General features: G+C 37.0%; 1 protein-coding gene across 7 annotated transcripts in view; it reads right to left on the bottom strand.

Moving 5' to 3' along the window:
- Window positions 1-22,270, bottom strand: part of KCNK2 (potassium two pore domain channel subfamily K member 2) — a 221,164-nt gene that overhangs the window by 83,307 nt on the left and 115,587 nt on the right. For 4 of the 7 annotated variants that reach the window (XM_086342392.1, XM_086342393.1, XM_086342390.1 and 1 more), the window contains exon 3: window positions 9,889-10,006. The exons of the other annotated variants lie outside the window; for them this stretch is intronic. In XM_086342392.1, the coding sequence (XP_086198518.1) occupies window positions 9,889-10,006 (118 nt within the window). The remainder of the gene's footprint in view (window positions 1-9,888; window positions 10,007-22,270) is intronic. 7 annotated transcript variants of the gene reach the window in all.

The raw sequence follows: 22,270 nt of genomic DNA, 5'->3' as shown, positions 1-22,270 counted from the left end.
GGGTTACAAAGAGTCGTACATGACTGTCTGACTTTCACTAACTTTTATTATTCTCAACTAATAGTTAACACCTTGCTTCATTATATATTATTCTGATGATCACATTTTAGGCCACCTAAATATCATTAAAATCATTCATTTCATTAGATCAAACTACAAATTAACTAGATGAAGAAACTAGTCAAATCTAACACTGAGCATTGTGAGAATAACCGGTTTGAGCACATCTTAAGTATGTGAAGGCAACATTATAAATATTATAATAATTAAAATGAATGGATCAAATCTTTAAGAAAGAATGAACTTTCTTTGTTAACATTAGTAACATAAATAAATGTAATATAAAGTTTAATAATAAAATAAAAATTACCCTAGTAACAAAATTAGTTTTGATTTATTATACTGTCATTCAGTGTACAAACTGTTTTTACATACACGTTTATTTAACCTTCACAACAATTTTGATTGTGAGAAACACTAGCCCTCTTTGATAAAGAAGAAAATTCAGGATAATAGAAGAACTATGATTTGCTTAAAAGAATACAACCCTAGTTAGCAGTAAAGACAAAACCTAAACAACTTCTCTGAAATGAAATCTGATGTTCTTTCTCCTGCATCACTTCTTTAAAAAAATACGGAGAAATATTTTCATTCTGAGAGGTACAATGTAAGTAAAACTACATGAATACATACAGAACTTCATTGACTTGCAGTAAAATATTTATTAGGAGGTCATGTCTACATCTGTTTTTTTATGCATCAAATGAAATTTAAACAGAGTTTCTATTAAGTCATCCACAGGTAGCAGTGAAGTAACCTATTAAAACCTGCATTGTTTGAACAGGAGCTGCTTAAGCGGATCATGATTTATTCCATACCCTCTCTTTCTTTTTCCTTCTCTTGCTGCTTGCCTTTGGAAATTTTTTGTTAGCATCTACAATAAGGGAAACTTAAACTTAGAGAGGAAAGGCACAACGTATCAACCAAACTTGTCCACTTGTCTGTTGTTTTTTCTTTAAAAATAAAGTTAATAGGGAAAGAAGTTTAAGATTAGTAATTAACATGCATTTTTGAGACCTGTGGCACTGAAGAATTGATGCTTTTGAACTGTGGTGCTGGAGAAGACTCTTGAGAGTCCCTTGGACTGCAAGGAGATCCAACCAGTCCATCCTAAAGGAAATCAGTCCTGAATATTCATTGGAAGGACTGATGCTGAAGCTGAAACTCCAATACTTTGGCCACCTGACGCAAAGAGCTGACTCACTGGAAAAGACCCTGATGCTGGGAAAGACTGAAGGCAGGAGAAGAAGGGGACGACAGAGGATGAGATGATTGGATGGTATCATCGACTCAATGGACATGAGTTTGAGCAAGCTCCAGGAGTTGGTGATAGACAGGGAGGCCTGGCATGCTGCAGTCCATGGGGTTGCAAAGAGTCAGACACAACTGAGTGACTGAACTGGACTGAACTGAACTGTGACTTTCAAAAGTTCATATGATCAATATTTCCTCCAGTGGTACTTTAGAACCAAAAGATGGCTGCCTGGAATTCTTTTCTGTTTAAAATTAATTATTTGCATTGTACCTTATGTGCACACAAACCACAATAATTACTCATGAACCTTATTTGGCACAGGTACTTCTTTTGCATATATCATGTTATACTTTCAGTATCACATAAATAACAATGCCAATTTCCAAGAGTAAGATTGCACAAGTCTAGATTTTTTTTTTAAAGGATTGGGAAGAAAACAAATATGTAGCATAATTACTAGCTTTAAGTAGACAGGCCCAGACAAATGTTATTACATTCCTTCCCTATCAAATGCAGTACTTGAGACAATTTTAAAAAAATGTTTTTCTGATAATCATCCCACCTATAGTTTTAATCACATTCTGAGCAATACTTGCATATTTAGGGGTCAATCATATGTTCTTTAAAACCTATAATGTATGACAAATGTGCTGCATGTCAGTGGTTGGGAAAGGAGAAAAGACAAGATTAAAAATAGATTCTGTATTTATTCAGGGCATGAACTTCATGACAATTCTTTGCTTCCAACTTTAAGGTAATTTCACAATCACACCGTTTAACATCGATTGCTTTCCAGAAGATTAAAAATATGTTAATGCAAACTTTTTGAAAGTTTATTTTGCTGCAGAATATAAGCAATTTCTGCCTTGAACACACCCAAGATATGGATGACTACGATGCTGATACCATATTCCTCTCACTGGCACTTTCAGTTTCTTTTATATCTACACTTGCTTGCTCTGCATTCTGCTACCACAAATAATAATAATAAACACTGCCTCACTCCTGGGAAGACTACATCCATAACACTACTGGATCACTCCTGGGAAGATTACATCCATAACACTCCTTCCAACTAGCATAGCATTCTAAGGACTCAGTGCTCTGAATCAAACCTCTTTGTGGCTGACAAACATACATACCAATATACATAATGAGAAAAGAAGATGACTAATCTATTTCATTATTATTGCTCTAGAGTCTTTAACACTATTTAAGTAAGAATTCTGCTTTACTGTCTATCAAATATAATTTACACTCTGCAAACTTAACTACTGTTCAGAAGGCATTTTTCTTCTCTGAGAAAGAAATGCATTTTAACTTGGAAAATAAACCTATGTGAAGATTTTGAATGGTAGGAACATATATATATATACACACATACATTTCTTGAGACAGGTTTTCCTTTTGTTCATTTTAGTAGATTAGAAGAGAAACAGAGCAGCAATGACCCAAAACAATTTCTTAATTTCAACTTCTGAATTTCAACTGCACAGCATTAGCATTACAGATTTTGGAGAAAGAATAATCTACTTTAACAAACTGGTATAAAGAAAAATGCAAGGAGATTGTGGAGTCAGAGCTGGAAGTCACCTTGCAGGATAATTCACCTTTTAAGCTGCTTGAAAGAAGTTCAGCTTTCCTTTAAAATGGGTTCCCAAAATCCAATATGCAGGTCTCAGAGAATATCCAAGAGACTAGTGAAAGGCCACTGAATTATGGGTATACCAAATAAATACGATAGCACCTAACAACCAAAGCTGCAATGACATCACCCCCAGGAAAATGCTGGCTGTCAAATTCTACACCCCACTGCCTCAAGTCTGCTCATTTCCAAGTCCAGTTAGTGGTTTCATGAGATAACAAAATTGTACAGAAAAGCTCTTACAACTTTTTCCTCACCTTTTAAGCTATAGTTTTTGTTGTTGTTGTTGTATGTTTGTTTTTTATCATTTCCAACAGGAAGGTCCTAGATTCCCTGATAAAGATATGCATAAGGCTTTACACTTTTCAATATACTCTTGGCATTTTCAAAATTGACCTTTTCTTTTTATCAGGAATTGTTTGTTTAAACTACTCTCTAGTTTTTTTCTCCCTTTTGTCTACTCAGGTAAGCATTATGCCAAACAGGTGAAACAGGAGCTTGCAGAAAATCTGTGACCATTGTCCTAACAGCGTCAGCAATTCAATAATTCAATCAAGGTATAAGGAAATTGAGAGACTCGGTGGCTGGCTCAAAATACAGAAAAACTAAACATAGAAATTATATACTTGAATCCAATCTCTATAACTCAAGGGGCAGAAAACAAGAGTCCTTTGTAAATACAAGAAACATTACTCCAAGGAAATGTTTTCCATAAGACCTAACATGCTGCTTTGAGATTCTGAAGTTGCTATAGACCCCAGTGCTATCTTGTTATTCGCATTCTGACACTCAGAGATCATGATGATTCACTGATAAGCTTGGGCAAATCCTGGCTCTGGCATTTCAATTTACTTTCCACTGGGGAAAATTTTATTATATTTTAATGCCTTCTGGGAGCAAAATCACCTTACATCTTATTCTAATCTTTAAATTGACCTCAAAATAGAATACAGTTTTCCATTACATCACTTTTGCCAACAGACTTTCCTAGAGTTTAAGTGATTTCTTATTAGCTTTAAAAGAACTGAAAATTTAAAACATTAAACTTCCCATGGCACCATTCTCAGAGACAAGTATATTTCCATTCATAAACTCTCTTTTGAAAAAAAAATTTATTGGAATATAGTTGATTTACAATGTTGTGTCAATTTCAAAAAACAGTTATACATACACATATATCCACTCTTTCTGCTAGATTATTTTCCCATATGGGCCATTACAGAGTACTGAGTAGAGTTGCCTGAGCTATACAGTAGGTCCTTATTAGTTACCTATTTTATATATGGTAGTGTGTATATCAGAAGGAAATGGCAACCCACTCCAGTGTTCTTGCCTGGAGAATCCCAGGGACGGGGGAGCCTGGTGGGCTGCCGTCTATGGGGTCGCACAGAGTCAGACATGACTGAAGCGACTTAGCAGCTTAGCAGCAGTGTGTATATGTCAGTCCCAAACTCCCAGTGTATCCCTCTCCCCTCCCTTATCCTCTGGTGACTGTAAGTTTGTCTTCTACATTCATGACTCTACTTTTGTTTTGTAAATAAGTTCATATATACTCTTTTGTTTTAGATCCCCTTCCCCATATAAGCTATCTCATATGCCATCTGTCTTTCTGTGTCTGACTTACTTCACTCAGCATGACAATCTCTATGTTGCTTTCTCTCTTATGGATTAATGCAATAACCTTCGCAATGGCCTTCCTGCTTTCCCTTTTGCCCTCTGAACAGCAACATGAGTCACATTAGGACTCTGCTGAAATTTTTCCTTGGCTTCCCACGGAATTGAGGACATTGTCACAACTATCAGGTCCTAACATGCTCCGGCCCCCGTTCATCTTGCTAACCTTGCTTCTTCTTTGCCATGCTGTGCCCTCTGCCTGAACTCATCTCTGCATTCTTCTCTTCCTGCCTTGGGCTTCCTGGGTGGCTCAGCAGTAAAGAATCCACGTGCCAAGGCTTGCCAATTGCAGGAGGTACAGGTTCGATCCCTGGGTCAAGATCTCCCTGGAGAAGGAGACAGCAACCCACTCCAGTGTTCTTGCCTGGGAAATCCCATGGACAGAAGAGCTTGGTGGGTTACAGTCCATGGGGTTGCAAAGAGTTGGACACGACTGAGCACACACGCATGTATGCTGGTTCCCTGGCTGATTTTGTTTCATCCTTTAATCTTTAGCTTAAGCATTACCTGCTCTGAGAGCTCTTGAATCAGTCTGCTCTCGAGCACCTCCCACTCCACTATCGACTCTGCATCCCCCACATGAATTTTTATGGAGCACTTATCACCATTGATAATGGTCTTGTTTTTCAGGGCACTGACTGATTTTGGGTTTCCTCAAAGCCAAGCTCTCCAGGAGGGAGCCTGTTTACCTTGTCTTTCTAGTCTGTCTGAATTAAAGAATAAACCAACAAATAAAAATTGAGGAAGGAAAACAACTAAAATGAAGCTTCCTAATACAACAACATGTATAAATTTTCGGCCATTTAAAATAAAATCAATTTATTTATTTTAATTGACCATTTTTTTAAACTTCTTTTTCTTCACAGCATCAACTAGCACTGCCTATGAACTGTACTGACCTGCTGCCTAAATATTCACTTCAACAGTCAACGTTTGGACACCTCTCTCTTCATTGCATTACTCCCCAAGGCCTGTTGATTCTTGCATCTAATTATTTCAACCTTTTGTCCTAATCCCATTTCTCAACACCAGCTCCAATCCTCCCAGTCAATACTCTGACTCTTCTGTGGATCACGGTAAAGGCCTCTTAACTATTCCCTCACTGTCTGTCTCCACATATTCTATTCCACACAGATGCATCTTCTAAGGTTACTTTTAACCTATTAACTCACTTTCCAAAAAAAAAAAATTCCTTTGTTCTTAGTACAGTAGGTCCAAACTTCTCAAAAATCAAACTATATTCAACTGTGTTCTTCCCATTTGAATCAGTCAATAACATTTCCCACTACCCAGTTAAACAATTCCTCTGGTCTACTTGAATACTACTCTGTCTTAAAAATAAGTCAGGCTCATTCTCTCTTGGTATTTTTGCTTAGCTCTCTCACAGACCAGGAGGCTTTTATTCCCTCCACCAATCTAAACCAAAACATTTTCTTCAAAGCATAGCTCAAACCCAATTCTCTAATTAAGCCTTTTCCTCCTCTTCTAGCCCACATGTTCTTTCCTTTTTCTCTTCTTATAGCACTGAAACAATCATTCCATGTAATATTTGATTCCACAAGACCTATTTCTGTTATTATTCCATTATTTCCTAACCGTAAATTTTATCTCCCAAATTAGATTGCAAACCAAAGCGGTGTTCTTATTTCCTTTTACACTCACAGCAGCAGCAAAAGTAGCATAGATTTCAGTAGGAGCTACTATGTTGACTTGATTTACACAGTCCTAAAGATGATCCCTTCAACTACAAACAACCATTTTGGATGGCCTGTAATTCCTAAACGGGCTTCCCAGGTTGTTTAGTGGTAAAGAATCTGCCTGCAATGCAGGGCGTGCAGGTTCGATCCCTGGGTGAGGAAGATTCCCCTAGAGGAGGAAATGGCAACCCACTCCAGTATTTCTGCCTGGGAAATCCCATGGACAAAGGAGTCTGGTGGGCTACAGTCCATAGTGCTGAAAAAGAATTGGACACGACTGAGCAACTCAACAACAGTTCCTAAACAGATCATACTCTGTTACCCCTAATCTTTCCCACATGAACCCCCGATGACTACAAAGCTCTCATTTTATTAATGCCTTTAATTACCTGAAGTGAAGTGTTAGCTATTCAGTTGTGTCCAATTCTCTGTGACCCCATGGACTGTAGCCTGCCAGGCTCCTCTGTCCCTGGAATTCTCCAGGCAAGAATACTGGTGGGTTGCCAGTATTCTTTCTTTTTCTAGGGAATCTTCCCCGTACATTTGCATCAAATACCCTTAAGCCATAGCACCTGGCAGGCTATATGGTAAATGACAATTTGCCTACTGATCTCCCTGACTGGTCTGTGTGCCACTTGGGCCCAAATAATTTACCTCTTATCTTTACAGTGGGAGACAAATCATGTTTTATTATTTACTGAATAAATAAATGAGCAAAAATGTTAGTAACCTGTTTAAGGAATTAAGAATTTAGTGTAATAAGTTATCAATGGAATGTTATGTAATTTCCAACATGCTGTACTTCATCTCATTTAAAATCTCCATCTGTTTTCTAATTCCAAAAATAATTATTAAGCATCCACTATGTGTCAGGTATTGGGGGATACAGAAAAGACTCAAATACACAAAAATCCCAGAACGTGCATCTTACTAGATGACCTAAGCAATGGAGAACAGTGTTTGCTCTGAATTAGTTGGAATCCAGAGAGTATTTCAGGACCGAAGGTTTCTCTATACGGGGATGCTGGCGCTGAGATGATGCCAGCGTGGGCCAAAATGATGGCAGTTTGAATGGGGAGCAGTAGTTAAATTCTAGATCTCCTTTAAAGGCATAGCCAGCAGGATTGACTGATGAACTGGGAGTAAGGAATGAGAGAAAAAGAATTGTCGACAACGTACGTTAGCCTGTGCCACTGTAAAATGGAATTTGTGAAGGGTTAGAAGGGTATGGTTTTGGAAAGAGCATGTAGATATATGAAGAGATTCTCTTAAGTTAGACCCTAAATTTTAACATTCTATTTTATATAACTGAACTTCTCTTGGGCATATTTGTAATGAATAGTAAGGGTCACTTTGACTTCTTAGATAAATTGTCTACACTAAGCAGAAAAATCTGGGCCAGTGTCCGCCAGTGCAGCTCCATGACACACTGCCTGTATCAGACACCCCACAAGAAGCCACTGAGACGGAGTCTCCCAGACCGTCTCAAGTTCATTGTTTAAACAACCAATGCAACGCAGCTTAGTGCTAGAGGTTACAATGTCCTCAGTTTCTAAAAACCACTTCAAAGGTCAGACAATTATTAGCAATATTAATAATTACACTGAATTTTATTAAATAATGACTTGGATATCAAATGGAGACTTATGCAAAAGGCCAAACGTTTATCTTGCCCTAGACCATAAAACTAGTCTAAGGTCAGAGCAGACTGCCTTGACCTTAGAGTAGAAGACCATGGAGTAAATGTCACTGACCTAGAATGACTTAATCAACCTCAGATTAAAGCCTGAGGTAGAACAGTAAGAGATGTGAGCTGTCAGGGAGCTACCTAAACAACCTAAATAATCAGCTACTGTGCTTAATGGCTATAATTTGGGGTAAGGCTGGTAATAATGGTTTATTTTTTTTCATGTGTTGAAGTATATGTCTGCAAAACTTACTGAATTTGGGATTCAAAAAATGAGACTGTTTATAAACACAGGATGCAACAGTAAGTCTGTATAATGACTAAGTCTCTTGGAGAATAATTTAGTGGTGGTCACGATGAGCTATAACGTGGACTTTTTGAGTTTTCACTGGGCAGAAACAAACCCTTCCCACTCTGTCTGTGAGCTTTTTTTTTCCTTCCAGACTCTAAGTAGTTTACCCAATAAACAGTTATTTCCATAGTAGAAATGGCCAAGCCGTCTAAGCTCCATAGTTAACCTATTATTATGGTTAGAAATCAAGGTTGCCATTCTTCCAGATTTTCACAGCCACACAACTTTTGACCTAGCCGATGGAAATGTCAGAGTAAACATAGGTCTTTGACCTCTTAACGAAGGCAAACATCGACATGCTAAGGTATTTATTTCACTGGCAAGTGATTCAGCACAAAAAGGCATTACGGTGGATCCGCATAATGACAGGACACTACAAATTCCTCTCAAAGGAAAATTTAAGCAAGAGTTCATCCATAAACTGTCCATGTTCTCTTATTCAGGACTTTGACAGAAGTACTCATTTGAAAACTGTAGGCACTTCATAATCTACCAATGGCAAACAATAAAATTAAAGCCTTTAGAAAATTAATTCGCGTGCCCAAATCAGAGGTCGGGCTCATGAGAGGAAATCTCATCACAAGCATATGTGCAAGAGGAGAATTCCTTTTGCACACATATTTTCGGCATAACTGTGATGGGTCCATTTTCTTCCCTTCGTTGAAAATTATGCTTTAAATCTACCTCCTTCCATGAAATAAGATAGCTGTAACCCCTCCCAATTCTCACAGCATGGCAAGCATAGCTTTCACTATGGGGTCTGTGTTTATATCCTCGGAATATTTCTTGGGCACTGAAGAATAACAGAAAAGAAGTTGCCTACATGTACCCATTCTGCTGCCTAGGGGGTGCTGAGTGGATGCAGTCAGTCCCAAAAAAGAGACCATGTTCCACTTTCAAACACTATGACATTCAATGTGATGAAAAGATAAAAGGTCAAGGGCTTAACGTTTCATTCTTTTTGTAATCCTCATATTTCACTGTTAATTTTTTACAGATTTGTGTTACTGGAAAAACATAATGCATAAAAAGGTCTGAAGCAATCATAATAGACAACCACATAAGAATAGAACAATCTGCTAAAATGTAGAGTTAAATTTTATAAGTTGAAGAAAGTGATATCCAATAAGAACTTCATGAAAAGAATGTCAAAACTGTACTCAAATCATTTCTTTCTGTACTAAAGAATCAAAGATGCAGGACAATTTTAAACTACTTGTTTGTCCCCTCTACCAAAATCATCATTTCAAGCCATTTCTTGATGTTCTTGTCCATTAGTCAAAGGACTCAACTGAACTGCTCCCGAGTTTTGGGTGGATTTTAAACAACTCGGTATTCTGAATCAGTAATTCATTTTCATCATTCCTTTGTTCAAACTCTCTTTTCAAAATCAATTTACTAGACTCTAGTTTTCTACCTCGAGAAGACCATTTTGACCAACTGTAAAAAAATTCAAACAAATGAATTTTAACTCACAAGCTGTACCAAAATTAAACAACAAAATAAGTTGTCTCCTACCTATGGTTGTAATAACAGTGCCAGCAAAGAAGAAGGAACTTCCCAAATCCCAGTGACTGATTTGATTGGAGGTGTTTCCTAAAGGTATAATCCCTGCATTTATTGCTGCCACTATTTGCTGCAAGTTTAAAAAGAAATGTATCAGTACACATGAATCACATGGAGACATCAAACAGCAAATATTCCCCCCAGACAACCCATTAGTCAAAAAGCATCAACTCTAAGGTCTACCCTTCCATTTAAAGTATACACTACAGATTAAAACTTTACACTGAAGAACTGAATACATTAAATTATAAGAAAAGTATATTTGATATCAAGAGAATGGATCTGCATAAAGTTTATCATATAGTGTTATGATATGCATTCATAATGTCATCTGGTACCACTGTTAGAAATTTATTTGAATTAACAACTAAATATAGCAATAATTTTAATAAGCACCACCGAGTTAAAAATATCAGATTGCCAACTACAATTTAAGTAGTATATAATAGCTTCATCAAAAAAAAAAGTTTTTCTAAAATGCTAGTCATTTTGAATGGTAAATATAAGTATCCAATCCTGGATTGTGTACAACAGTATAGAGTATAAAATCAGTTGTTGTTGTTCAATCGCTAAATCATGTCCGACACTGCAGCCTCAGGGACTACAGTGTGCCAGGCTTCCTGTCCTTCACCATCTCCCGGAGTTTGCTCAAACTCATGATAAAATCAGTAAGGTCCGACAGTACAGGCTAAGACGACAAGGAACAGGCAACTGCCCTTCACCATCAAGCGTAAGTCAATCCACTGATATCGAGATTCTTAGAATCTCTACAGATTTTTGTAAATTCTATGACTGTGCACATCACCGATGACTTGTAAATGACAGTCAACAATATTCATACAAGAATACTAGAATCTAGATGCTGCCTTGAGTAGTAATACTGGGAGACAGACAGAAAGATGATATTATAATCCCTTCTCAATCATCAGATGTTAGGGAGGGAAGACAGAGCTCCAGAAACACAAACACAGAAGAGAATAAGGAGAAAATGATTGTGAAAGAGATAAATACAGATTGTGGCAAAAGACGTTTCTGTTGGAAATATAGTTTTTAAATATTTATCACACAATTTCCAGACTTTAAAATTGGAAGGAACTTCATTTGATAGGCAAGGAAATTAAAGACCTAGAGAGGTAAAGTGACTTGTTTAAAGTCATACAGTTTATTGGCAAATGGATAAAAACTACACTGGGAAAATGGATGTACTACCCAAAGAACTTACTGTCAGATGTAGAAGAGCAGATAATCTCAAGCTGAAATGCAATATAAAATTTCATTTGTCTGACTTGTCTTAATCTATAGGTTGAAACGTCAAGAGTTAATTGAATTGTAAGCTTTTATTTACTTTAACAATAGTATGTATTCACTGTTTAAAAAGTTTAGGAAAATACAGAAAGGAATAAAGAAGATAATACAAATTACTCACAATTCCAGAATTGAGAGACAACTACAGTTAATGTATTAAGGTGTCTACTCCAGGCATTCTGTTATACATTCTACATAGCCAGCCTTACGCACTATATGAAATGTATTCTCTATTTTTATTTAATATTATCCTACATGTGGTTTTCCTTGCAGTTACCACATTTACTTAATCACTGCCATATATGTAGACATACATGCTGTTCTAAAATTTGTTTAATTATAAAAACTGCTGTTATGAACATATTTGTGTATAAATATTTTTTTCATTTCTGAATATTTTTGTGGAAGAGATCACTAGAAATAAATTTGCCACATTGAAGATTATGAATATTTTAAAGCACTTGATATATAGTAGCAAGTAGCTATCCAAGAAGGCAGTTACAATTTATAATTGCCCCCACAGCAATTTACAAATGCAATTTACCTCTAATATTAATAATCTATCTTGACCGAACTGATAGGAATCGTTTACATTTATACGTCCTTTATTGTGAGCGAAGTTGAGTGCTAATGTTTCCTTTAACATATACTAAATGCACATGAATATACATATGTGCACATATATGCATAGCACACAAAGAAGCTAGTTTTGAGATCACTGATTTTGTTTATCCGACTCTCTACTATGAATACAATATCAGATAAGCAGGTCTCCTTAAAAATATTGAAAAATATTTTTTGCAGCTACTAACCTACTATTCTCACATAAACTTTAGAAGTATTTAGTTAAATTTTATAGAAATTTTCATGTTCACAGGTTTAAAATATTTTTGCTGTTTAGATATATGTGTAATCTATAAATTAAGTAAGGAAAATGAATACGACTATGATAGTGAAACTTCCCATCAAATAACATGGTGTGAATCTTCAATTACTGAATCTTCTTTCATATTCTGAAATAGAGCATTTTTTATTATACTTCACATAGACCTGTAAGGCTATTTTTAGATATTTTACTTTTTTATATTTTAAATTACAATTGGTTATTGCTATTGTACAGACAAATACAGGCTTCCCAGGTGGTTCAGTGGTAAAGAAACTGCCTCCCAACGCAGGAGACTTGGGTTCAATCCCTTTGTCGGGAAGATCCCTGGAGAAGGACATGGCCCCCCACTCCAGTATTCTTGCCTGGGGAATCCCAGGGACAGAGGGGCCTGGCAGGCTATTGTCATAGAGTCACAAAGAGTGGGACAACCTGAGTGACTGAGCATGCACACAAACACAAATATATATTTCCCTTCTCTGAGCCAGCAACTCTCAGATTTTTTATCTCAAAAACAATTACAGTCTCAAAAAATATTGCAGACATCCAGGAACATAGGAATGTGAGTTACAACTATTGATACTTGCATTTTTGGTTGAATTTCTAACTTTCAAATGTTTTGATTAATTCACATAAAAATAACAATGTGTTAACACATTTTTATGAAAAAGAATTATGTTTTCCAAAACAAAGATTTAGTGAGAAGACAGGCATTGTTTTAGGATTTTATAAATCTCTGAAGTGCCAGGCTTAATATAAAACAGTTACACTCTAATATATGCTTCTGCATCCAATCTGGAAAACAATATGGCAATTCCTCAAAAAATTAAAAACAGAACTACCATATAATCCAGCAGTTCTACTTCTTGGTATTTATTCATAAAACAAGAAAAACACTAATTCAAAAAGATACATGGACTTCTATGTTCAATTCAACATTATTTACAATAGTCAAGATACGGAAGCAACCTAAGGGCCCATCAATAGACAAATGGATACATGTACAATGGAATATTACTCAGCCATAAAAAAGAGTGAAATCTTGCCATGAATGGACCTAGAAGGTATTATGCTAAGTGAAATTAGTCAGAAAGAAAGAAAAATACCATACGATTTCACTTATATATGAAATCTGAAAAATAAAGCAAAACATAAACAAAAGCATAGATACAAAGAACAAACTAGTGGTTGTTAGAGGGGGAAGGGCAGGGAGCTGAGTGAAGTAAACGAAGGGGACTAAGAGTACAAACTTCCTTATAAAATAAATAAGTCACCAGGATGTAATATATAGCAAAAACTTCCTTATAAAATAAATGTCACAAGGATGTAATATATAGCAAAAGGAATATAGTCAGTAACACTCTAATAATTTTGTATAGAACAGGAGGTTACTAGATTTATCAGGATGATTATTCTGTAATATATTTAAATGTTGAATCATTATGATTTACAGCTGAAATGAATATAATATTGTATGTTAACTGTACTTTAATTAAAAGTATATCTTCAACATATTCATTTATTCAAAAATATTTACCAATTGTTTATGGTGCTAGGCAATGGGGAGACAACAGGGAAGTAAAAACATGGGTGATATAATTGAAAAAAGATAAGACATGTCTTGTGATTCCACTTAATTAAGTAAAATTAATTATTTTATTCCCTAGAAGCCAGCTAAGTCCTCCAACAACTGACAATATAACATCCATAGCCAGCATCATCATTTTAGTTTATTCTTTTGCTTGTCGATGACAAGGTTCGCAGCATCACCCAGACAGTTGGATAAGTTCCACAAATTATTTAAATCCAAAAGAAGCATATGTAGACTTAGAGACAGTAATGTCTGGCAATGTGTGGGTTGTAAATAGTTATCACAGAGCTGTGATTATTGCAACAGAAGCTTTAGATGGAACCAGGAACATGTCAAATCACTGTGAGAATGAGTCTACCATGAGGTCCTTTCTCTGAAATATTCTGATAAATTTATTTTATCTATTTGTACAAGGTCCCTTGGTCAACATCCAAAGGATATCAGATGCCCTTGGTGAGGGCACTGACACAGACCTAAGAGACTCTGTAATTTCAATGTCAGTTCGGGCCATCAGAGCACTTAACAAATGCCTTTCTGAGAAGTGTTCCTGTATGTGCCATATTATGTGATTAAAGCAACAATCACCTCATGTACAATAAAAACTCACTCTTCCACTAAAGACAACTTTTATGAACAACCATATTGACAATTTATGAATAAGTTGTATTTTTTAGGTTAGGGTAAAGGAAATGTAGGACCCTCTGCATTTAATCCTAACATATTATTACCTGAAGTATTGATTAAGAGAGGACTTCCAAACATAAAACCTACAATAGAAATAGTATAAAATAATCTTCAATGGATTCACACTCAATTTTGCTTTTCAGCTCATCTACATAGAACGTGCATTAAGGAAAGGCAGTTGTATTAAATATATATATATATATATATATACCCACAAAGCTACAAAAAATTGTACAAATCTAACAAAGTAAATATATATGTATAGTGAAAAAAAATGAAAGGCAGTTGCATACATGATTCTATTCAAGAATAAGAAATTAAACTTAAGAAACAGAGCTCTGAGAGGTTTATACTCCTAGAGTTGATAAAGGTAATTGCTCTTAAAAGTAATTATTAAAAAAACCTTGGTTTCCATGACAATGGTGGCTTTAGAATCAAAGTTCACTGAGTTCTAATGGGAATTTGTGCATTTTTGAATTGTACTGTTTATGTCTCAATGTCATCTGGCATTTTGGAACTATATTGAGCTTTAACAGCAAACCATGCTGACACACTTATTTGTAAGAGACTAGTATAGGTTTCAGAGAAGGCAATGGCACCCCACTCCAGTACTCTTGCCTAGAAAATCCCATGGACGGAGGAGCCTGGTGGGCTGCAGTCCATGGGGTTGCTAGGAGTCGGACACGACTGAGCGACTTCACGTTGACTTTTCACTTTCATGCATTGGAGGAGGAAATGGCAACCCACTCCAGTGTTCTTGCCTGGAGAATCCCAGGGACAGGGGAGCCTGGTGGGCTGCCGTCTATGGGGTCGCACAGAGTCGAACACGACTGAAGCGACTTAGCAGCAGCAGCAGTATAGGTTTGGAACTCAAGGCAATCGATGACAATCATGAAAATGTTCCTGGGAGTCCAATGCCCAGGAATAATTTTCTCATGTGTATTAAAGTACTTGACTAGCTTTAAGGAATAGCTATTAGAAAGTAAGCAACCCCAGGGAAGGCCTGAAGAACACACTGTTTTCAGAGTAGGTTATATTGTGAATCTTAAAATACAATTTCTGATTTCACGTTTTTTTCTCCTTTGCTCAGATGCTCAGATGTTCATGTTTACCAGAACAATACAGATTGTTCTGAAAGCCTACTACAGATTCCTCCCCTGTTAATATTATAATCAAGATGTCACTAAAATATGCTATTACACCTATAATCCTAAAAGTAGGGTCACGCTAGTAATCTGAAAATTTGAAGTGATACAAGAATTTCAAACTGCAGGTACAAGGCACTGGCATCTAATTGGGCAACAGCAATGATGTACGGGGCTTCTCCAGTGCCTCAGCAGTAAAGAATCTGTTTGCAAGGCAGGAGATGCAGATTCAATCCCTGGGTTGGGAAGATCCCCTAGAGGAGGGCATGGCAACCCACTCCAGTATTCTTGCCTGGAAAATTCCACAAACAGAGGAGCCTGACAGGCTGCCGCCTATAGAGTTACAAAGAGTCAGACGTGACTGAAGCAACGGAGCACACAGGCACAATGATGTCCAGGAACTGGTTCAGTGACAGCTTCTTTTAACTGATATTTAAGACTGATCTCACATTTTCTCCTCTGAAAAAGAACATTATTTCTTCTACTCAACTGATATAATAGCTAAATCCAACTAGAGTTATACTGACATCTGTATAATGACAAAGTTCCTCAAAGAGGAACAAATACTCTCTTGCCAAATTTCTGTAAGACACAATTTTATACCTTTTTGGTCACTATATCTTTGTGGGGGAACTAATTTCACCCTGAGGAGGCTCTTCTTTAGGAAAGAAGTCAAATCACACATCTGACCATTTCACACAGGTCTGACCACTTCAACCATGTAAACAAGACCATTTTGAAAGACTTGAAGATGCATAATGAGGAAAGCAAAATAATTATGTTCTCATTGCCAAATGACTTTGTGGGAAGATATTATGTAGGTATCATTGCTATTTATTGTTATGCTACAAAAAACAATCATCATCCATCAATAATATGCAACGATGCTTGAGAACTTTTGCCAAAGGCTACAGGACCCTTTTTAATTTCATGGCTGCAGTCACCATCTGCAGTGATTTTGGAACCCAAAAAAATAAAGTCTGACACTGTTTCCCCAACCTAGATAGCATATTTAAAAGCAGAGACATTACTTTGCCAACAAAGGTCCGTCTAGTCAAGGCTATGGTTTTTCCAGTAGTAATGTATGGATGTGAGAGTTGGACTGTGAAGAAAGCTGAGCGCTGAAGAATTGATGCTATTGAACTGTGGTGTTGGAGAAGACTCTTGAGAGTCCCTTGGACTGCAAGGAGATCTAACCAGTCCATTCCAAAGGAGATCAGCCCTGGGTGTTCACTGGAAGGAATGATGCTAAAGCTGAAACTCCAGTACTTTGGCCACCTCATTCGAAGAGTTGACTCATTGGAAAAGACTCTGATTCTGGGAGGGATTGGGGGCAGGAGGAAAAGGGGATGACAGAGGATGAGATGGCTGGATGGAGTCACCGACTCGATGGATGTGAGTTTGAGTGAACTCCGGGAGTTAGTGATGGACAGGGAGGCCTGGCGTGCTGCGATTCATGGGGTTGCAAAGAGTCGGACACGACTGACCAACTGAACTGAACTGAACTGAACTGAGAGGATCCTTATGCTCATCCCTAACCTTCTGGCTATGTACCAATATACCATGATTACCTAATATCAGATGATGTGAGCTGCTTTGGAACCAGAAAGTGAAAGTGAAAGTCACTCAGTCGTGTCCGACTCTTTGCCACCCCATAGACTATACAGTCCATAGAATTCTCCAGCAAGAATACTGGAGTGGGTAGCCTTTCCCTTCTCCAGGGGATCGTCCCAACCCAGGGATCAAACCCAGGTCTCCCGCATTGCAGGCAGATTCTTTACCAGCTGAGCCACAAGGGAAGCCCAAGAATACTAGACTGGGTAGCCTATCCCTACTTCAGGGGAACTTCCCGACCCAGGAATTAAACTGGAGTCTCCTGCATTGCATGTGGATTCTTCACCAACTGAGCTATCAGGGAAGCCCCAGATAGAACCAGAGTATCTCAAAATGGCCTTTACTCTTACAGACTCAGCATTTAGATGCAATACTGGGAGATCCTAGGTAACCTCAATCGGCATTTTTTAATCAATGAATAATAACATTTGTTTGTCCATTTCCTAGGCGCTTTTTGGAAAATCTTTATTAGCCATAAATATCTGTCTTAAATGTTATTTATAGACAACTGTTGCATAAGAAACTTCTATTCTAATGTCAGTGATAGGTTGTAGTCTTAATCACTGGGGCTGCTTTCCGGGCCATTCTACAAACTAAATCAGGTTCAGCCAAGAAGTTACATTCTAGGGTTTCATTGCAAGTTTACATACAAAGGCAACCCATGATATCCTTTGTACCACTGGAAAAATCCCCAGAAACCAAACTCATCTTCTTTGACTTGGGTCCTTTCTTGGTCTTCTGGAAAGTTAAACAGTGCCACAGGCTTCCTTGCCTGAGATATTTCTGTCAGAATGTCAATTGAGATAGTTGACAATCCAACAAGGAATCAAACAACTTTCTGAAAACCTTACGGCATTAACACACAGCTCCATAAAAACATTCCAGCAGTAGCTCTAAGCTAATGACAATACTGATTAAACTACACCAAATGGCCAATATCCAAGCACTTTTTGATCTATCAAATGACAATTTCATAATAGCATACAACAGAATGGTATATATGTTTTCATTAAGAGTTTATAACATGATAAATTTCATTGAGCCTAACACTTGTGTTGAGTGTTTAGTTGCTAAGTCATGTCCGACTCTTTGCCACTCTTTGGACCGTAGCTCCCCAGGCTCCTCTGTCCATGGGATTTCCCAGGCAAGAATACTGGAGTGGGTTGTCATTTCCTTCTCCAGAGGATCATCCTGACCCAGGGATCAAACTCACATCTCCTGAGTCTCCTGCACTGCAGGCAGATTCTTTACCCACTGAGCCATCATACTGCAGAATTAAAGCTAACTCTAATAAGCAGGAAACTATTAACAGCAAATTAATCTAGTATGGTCTTGCATATAGTCCTACTGTGAAGGATATGTATGTGTTAGCTTAAGAAGAATTCTATATGGTTGAGAATGCTATTCTGAGAAAATATGAACTAACCACTGCATCCTTATTGGAAATTCACGTTATGTCCAACTTTTGCACACATCTCAGAAATCAGGTGATATTTTCTACTATTTAAGATGATAACATTTGCTATCAGTAAATGTGTATATTCATCTTTTGACATCAAATATTTCATACTACATGTACAATTCTAACCTCTGGTTTAATAAATGAACCTGAAACACATTATGTAACTTATTTCCTAACAAAAATCAGTCAAGATAAAAAAATTCTATAGTTACATAAAGATGACATTTTTTTTTCTTTTTTTTTCCCCTGTCTAGGATAATTAGAGGCACCTACATAAATTCAAAAAAGAAAGAAAAATTCCAAAATTATATATCACAATTAAATGAACTGTTTTAAGTATCGGCAAAGGTCAGATTTCTAAATCTAACATCAACATTTTTATTTTTAAAAGATATATTTCTGATTTTATATACAGAAAAAAGATGGAGTAGAACATTTGCATATTTCATACAGAACACAGGTGATTACATCATTCTATATTTAGAGTCTGGTAAAGGAGGAAGTTTTCAAGGTCTCCCCAGAGTATATCTTTTAAGTCAGAAAGGTAATATGCAGTACTGTTTTTAATCTTTTGTCTTTGTTGGACACAATTTGAGTCAAAACACATTTCCTATTATCTTAAAAAGGCTTTCAAAGCCCTTAGAATGTGTTTCCACACAATGCATGACCTAAGTTTAACCACACATTAATTAGAAACTTCTTGTAAAGAAGAGTCCTTTCTGTAAAAAACGCAAAAAGCTTAATTCTTAATGCTTAGAAAGGATAGTATTACCTACAGAAAGCAATTTCCACATACCAGATTTTAGAAAGCACCTCTAAAAGTAAACATCTGGCTTACCTTCCCAAGACTTTTTCTTTCTATTTAAGGACTATGCCATTGCATGTCAAAGCTATTTTTAGACACACTAATGAAGTGTACAGCTTTTTTCTTGTTCTTTTGTAAGTGTAAATTTATTTCCTACTAGTAGAAACAAAAGCTTAAAGTCCAAAGTAGGAAACAGCAGAAAGCTGGAGGTGGATGTTATCAACAGGGCCAGAAGCAAGAGGCACATCACAGGGTATGAGGGTCGCCTTCCCTGTTTTATCCACTCTGGAAGCTGTTTTCAAATCATACAAGTTATAGACATATATACATTTGTGTATATACAATATTGAACATTTGGAAAAATAAGAATTAAAATGTTCACTCACTGTCCCTGAAAACACTTTTTTTTTTTACAACATGCATATATTCAATTTTTGGTTTTAATAGTTGTCATAATTAATGTGCTTTCAAGTTTTCATCTAATATAAGCATGTTCCAAGGCATTTTGAAGTCATCAAAATCTCACTGAGTAGCTACATACTACTCTTCTATCATTAAATGAATTTGTATAACAGAATCCAAGTTCAGGTGATCATTTGAAAGATGATTATAGAGATGATTTATACATCAGACAAGGATCAAACTGGAAACACTGAAATTGTGCTATTCTTTTAATCCTGCATGAAATGACACTGTGATATAGAAACAATAAAACATGGCCAAGATCTGAGTCCTTGTAACTCTGAAAGAGCCAAAAAAAATACATGTACAAGCAAGCAGACTGAAACCTGCATTTCCCCAGCTGTGCATTTTTCCATGAACTTTCCTACATTCCATATTATGGTCCATTAATATTCTATCAGAATGTTAATCTCTGTCTATCTGTTCCTTTCCACCTCATCTCAGCATAAATTGCGGGGGGCGGGGGGGTTGGTTAATGGAAGAAAAGGAAAATTTGGAGAGAGGAGAGGGAGCAAGAAGTCAGAAAGAAACAAAAGAACAAGTAGAAAAGAAAAAGATAAAGGCTGTTTAGTTAACAAAAAGACAGGTCTAGAAGAATAAGATAGGAACTTAATACAAGTTATCGTCACACTCTGTCTAGGAAGTTCTTTTGAAAGAGGTTATCCTTAAAATAGGATTTGGGTAGGTGGAGGAGTGAGATCAAGGAGACACAGCACCAGGCAATATTTTTACACCAGTTTGCCCAAGGCACACCACCAACCAGCATTTATTCATGCTCTGTTTTTAAAGCCTGAAGTTCTAAACTGATGGAAAAAAATAGTCCAGGATGGAACAAAGGCAGTTTTACTCCGTCAATTTCACACATCCATAGAATTCCCAAATTTGGAGATTCTGTTGGCCTTTTCCACAGAATGTCACAGGCTTCCACTTATTTGATTTTCCATCACACTTAAGCATAGATTTCCATAATAGATACCAGTTTAAACAAAAACGTGCTTAACACCTACACAAAATTGATGCCAGGGGAAATAGTTAGGGAAGCTATTCAGGTTTTCACAGAAAGGCAACCTCTTTTTCATAATATATTTTAAAAACAAGTGAATTTTTCCTGCCCTTCCTGAATATGTAAGTAAAACATCATGACAAGGATTGAAAATCTTAAGGTGTATGTACACCTGCAGAGTCAACAAAGTAAGTAGTTAACCCAGTTTGTGTTACAGTAAACCAAAATTCCCACACCACAAAACAGTCATCTGTAAAGGCAAAATATCACAATACTAAAACATTCCAATAATATTCTGATAATCAGTCCCTATGTTTCAGGCACCACAAAGTTCATGGATTTCTCACTTCAACTGAACTGACTCATTGCCATTAATAAGCCTACAAGAAATGTCTATGCTTTCAAGATCCAGGTAAAACTTCTTAACACATTGCAGAGTAGATTTACGAATGACTTGCTAACATTATGCAGAGAATAGGAAGTTTTGCAAAACTGCTTAATATGTTAATATGTCTGGGCTCTTAATGTCACAAAATCAAGTCAGAAAAAACATAATATATGAATAACTTCCCAAAATGTAGTGATTCATACTTAGTCTGTCTTAGCTTCTTAGGTTTTCTAAAAATTTCCCCCATCTTTCTCAATTACACACTCATACACTCACCAGTTACAGCAAATGTGAATTGGTGGAAATCCATTTTGTCGAAAATAGGAGCCTGATAGAATTTCTTACACTTTTTCAAGCCAAGTGGAATGATGGAGCTACCCTTTGACACCTGTCCAGTAGTTAATGCACAAAAACGCAATTAAACTCTTCCCTCGGGCACCTCTCAGCCTGACTTAGGAGTGTCATAACACCCATCTGCACTGAAAACGAGCCTGGCGTCCTCTCCTCATGTTTTTTACGTTAGTCACTCACATATGCAGTATTGTTTGTCTTCATTCACACAGACACCCATCCCAAGACCATTTCAGAGCACAGCAACCTAGGACAGGGTCGCTGTTGTTTAGTTGCTAAGTTCTGTCTGACTCTTGTGTGACCCCATGGACTGCAGCCCACCAGGCTCCTCTGTCCATGGGATTTTCCAGGCAAGAATACTGGAAGGAGTTGCCATTTCCTTCTCCAGGGAAATCTTCCTGGCCCAGGGACCTACGAAAGGGAAGATGCCCTAAAAGCCATGTGATAAGCATGAGACTAGAGGGCCCCCTCTGCTCAGAAGCCCAGGATATGAAGACACCATTACCGGGGCAGCCTGTGCTGGAGCCTGGGTTTAGTGCCTGGAGAGGTACCAAGACGGGCTAAACATACTTTGTGATCTTCACTTCTCCTGCCCTCCAAACTCCTTCAACACCAGAATGTGTTTATGCTAGTGGGATGAG

This window comes from Bos grunniens, chromosome 16, assembly GCF_055505025.1.
Source record: "Bos grunniens cultivar Pamir isolate PY7600 chromosome 16, Bosgru_T2T1.0, whole genome shotgun sequence".
NCBI classification, from domain to species: domain Eukaryota; kingdom Metazoa; phylum Chordata; class Mammalia; order Artiodactyla; family Bovidae; genus Bos; species Bos grunniens.
This window is presented reverse-complemented; position numbering and strand designations above follow the sequence as displayed.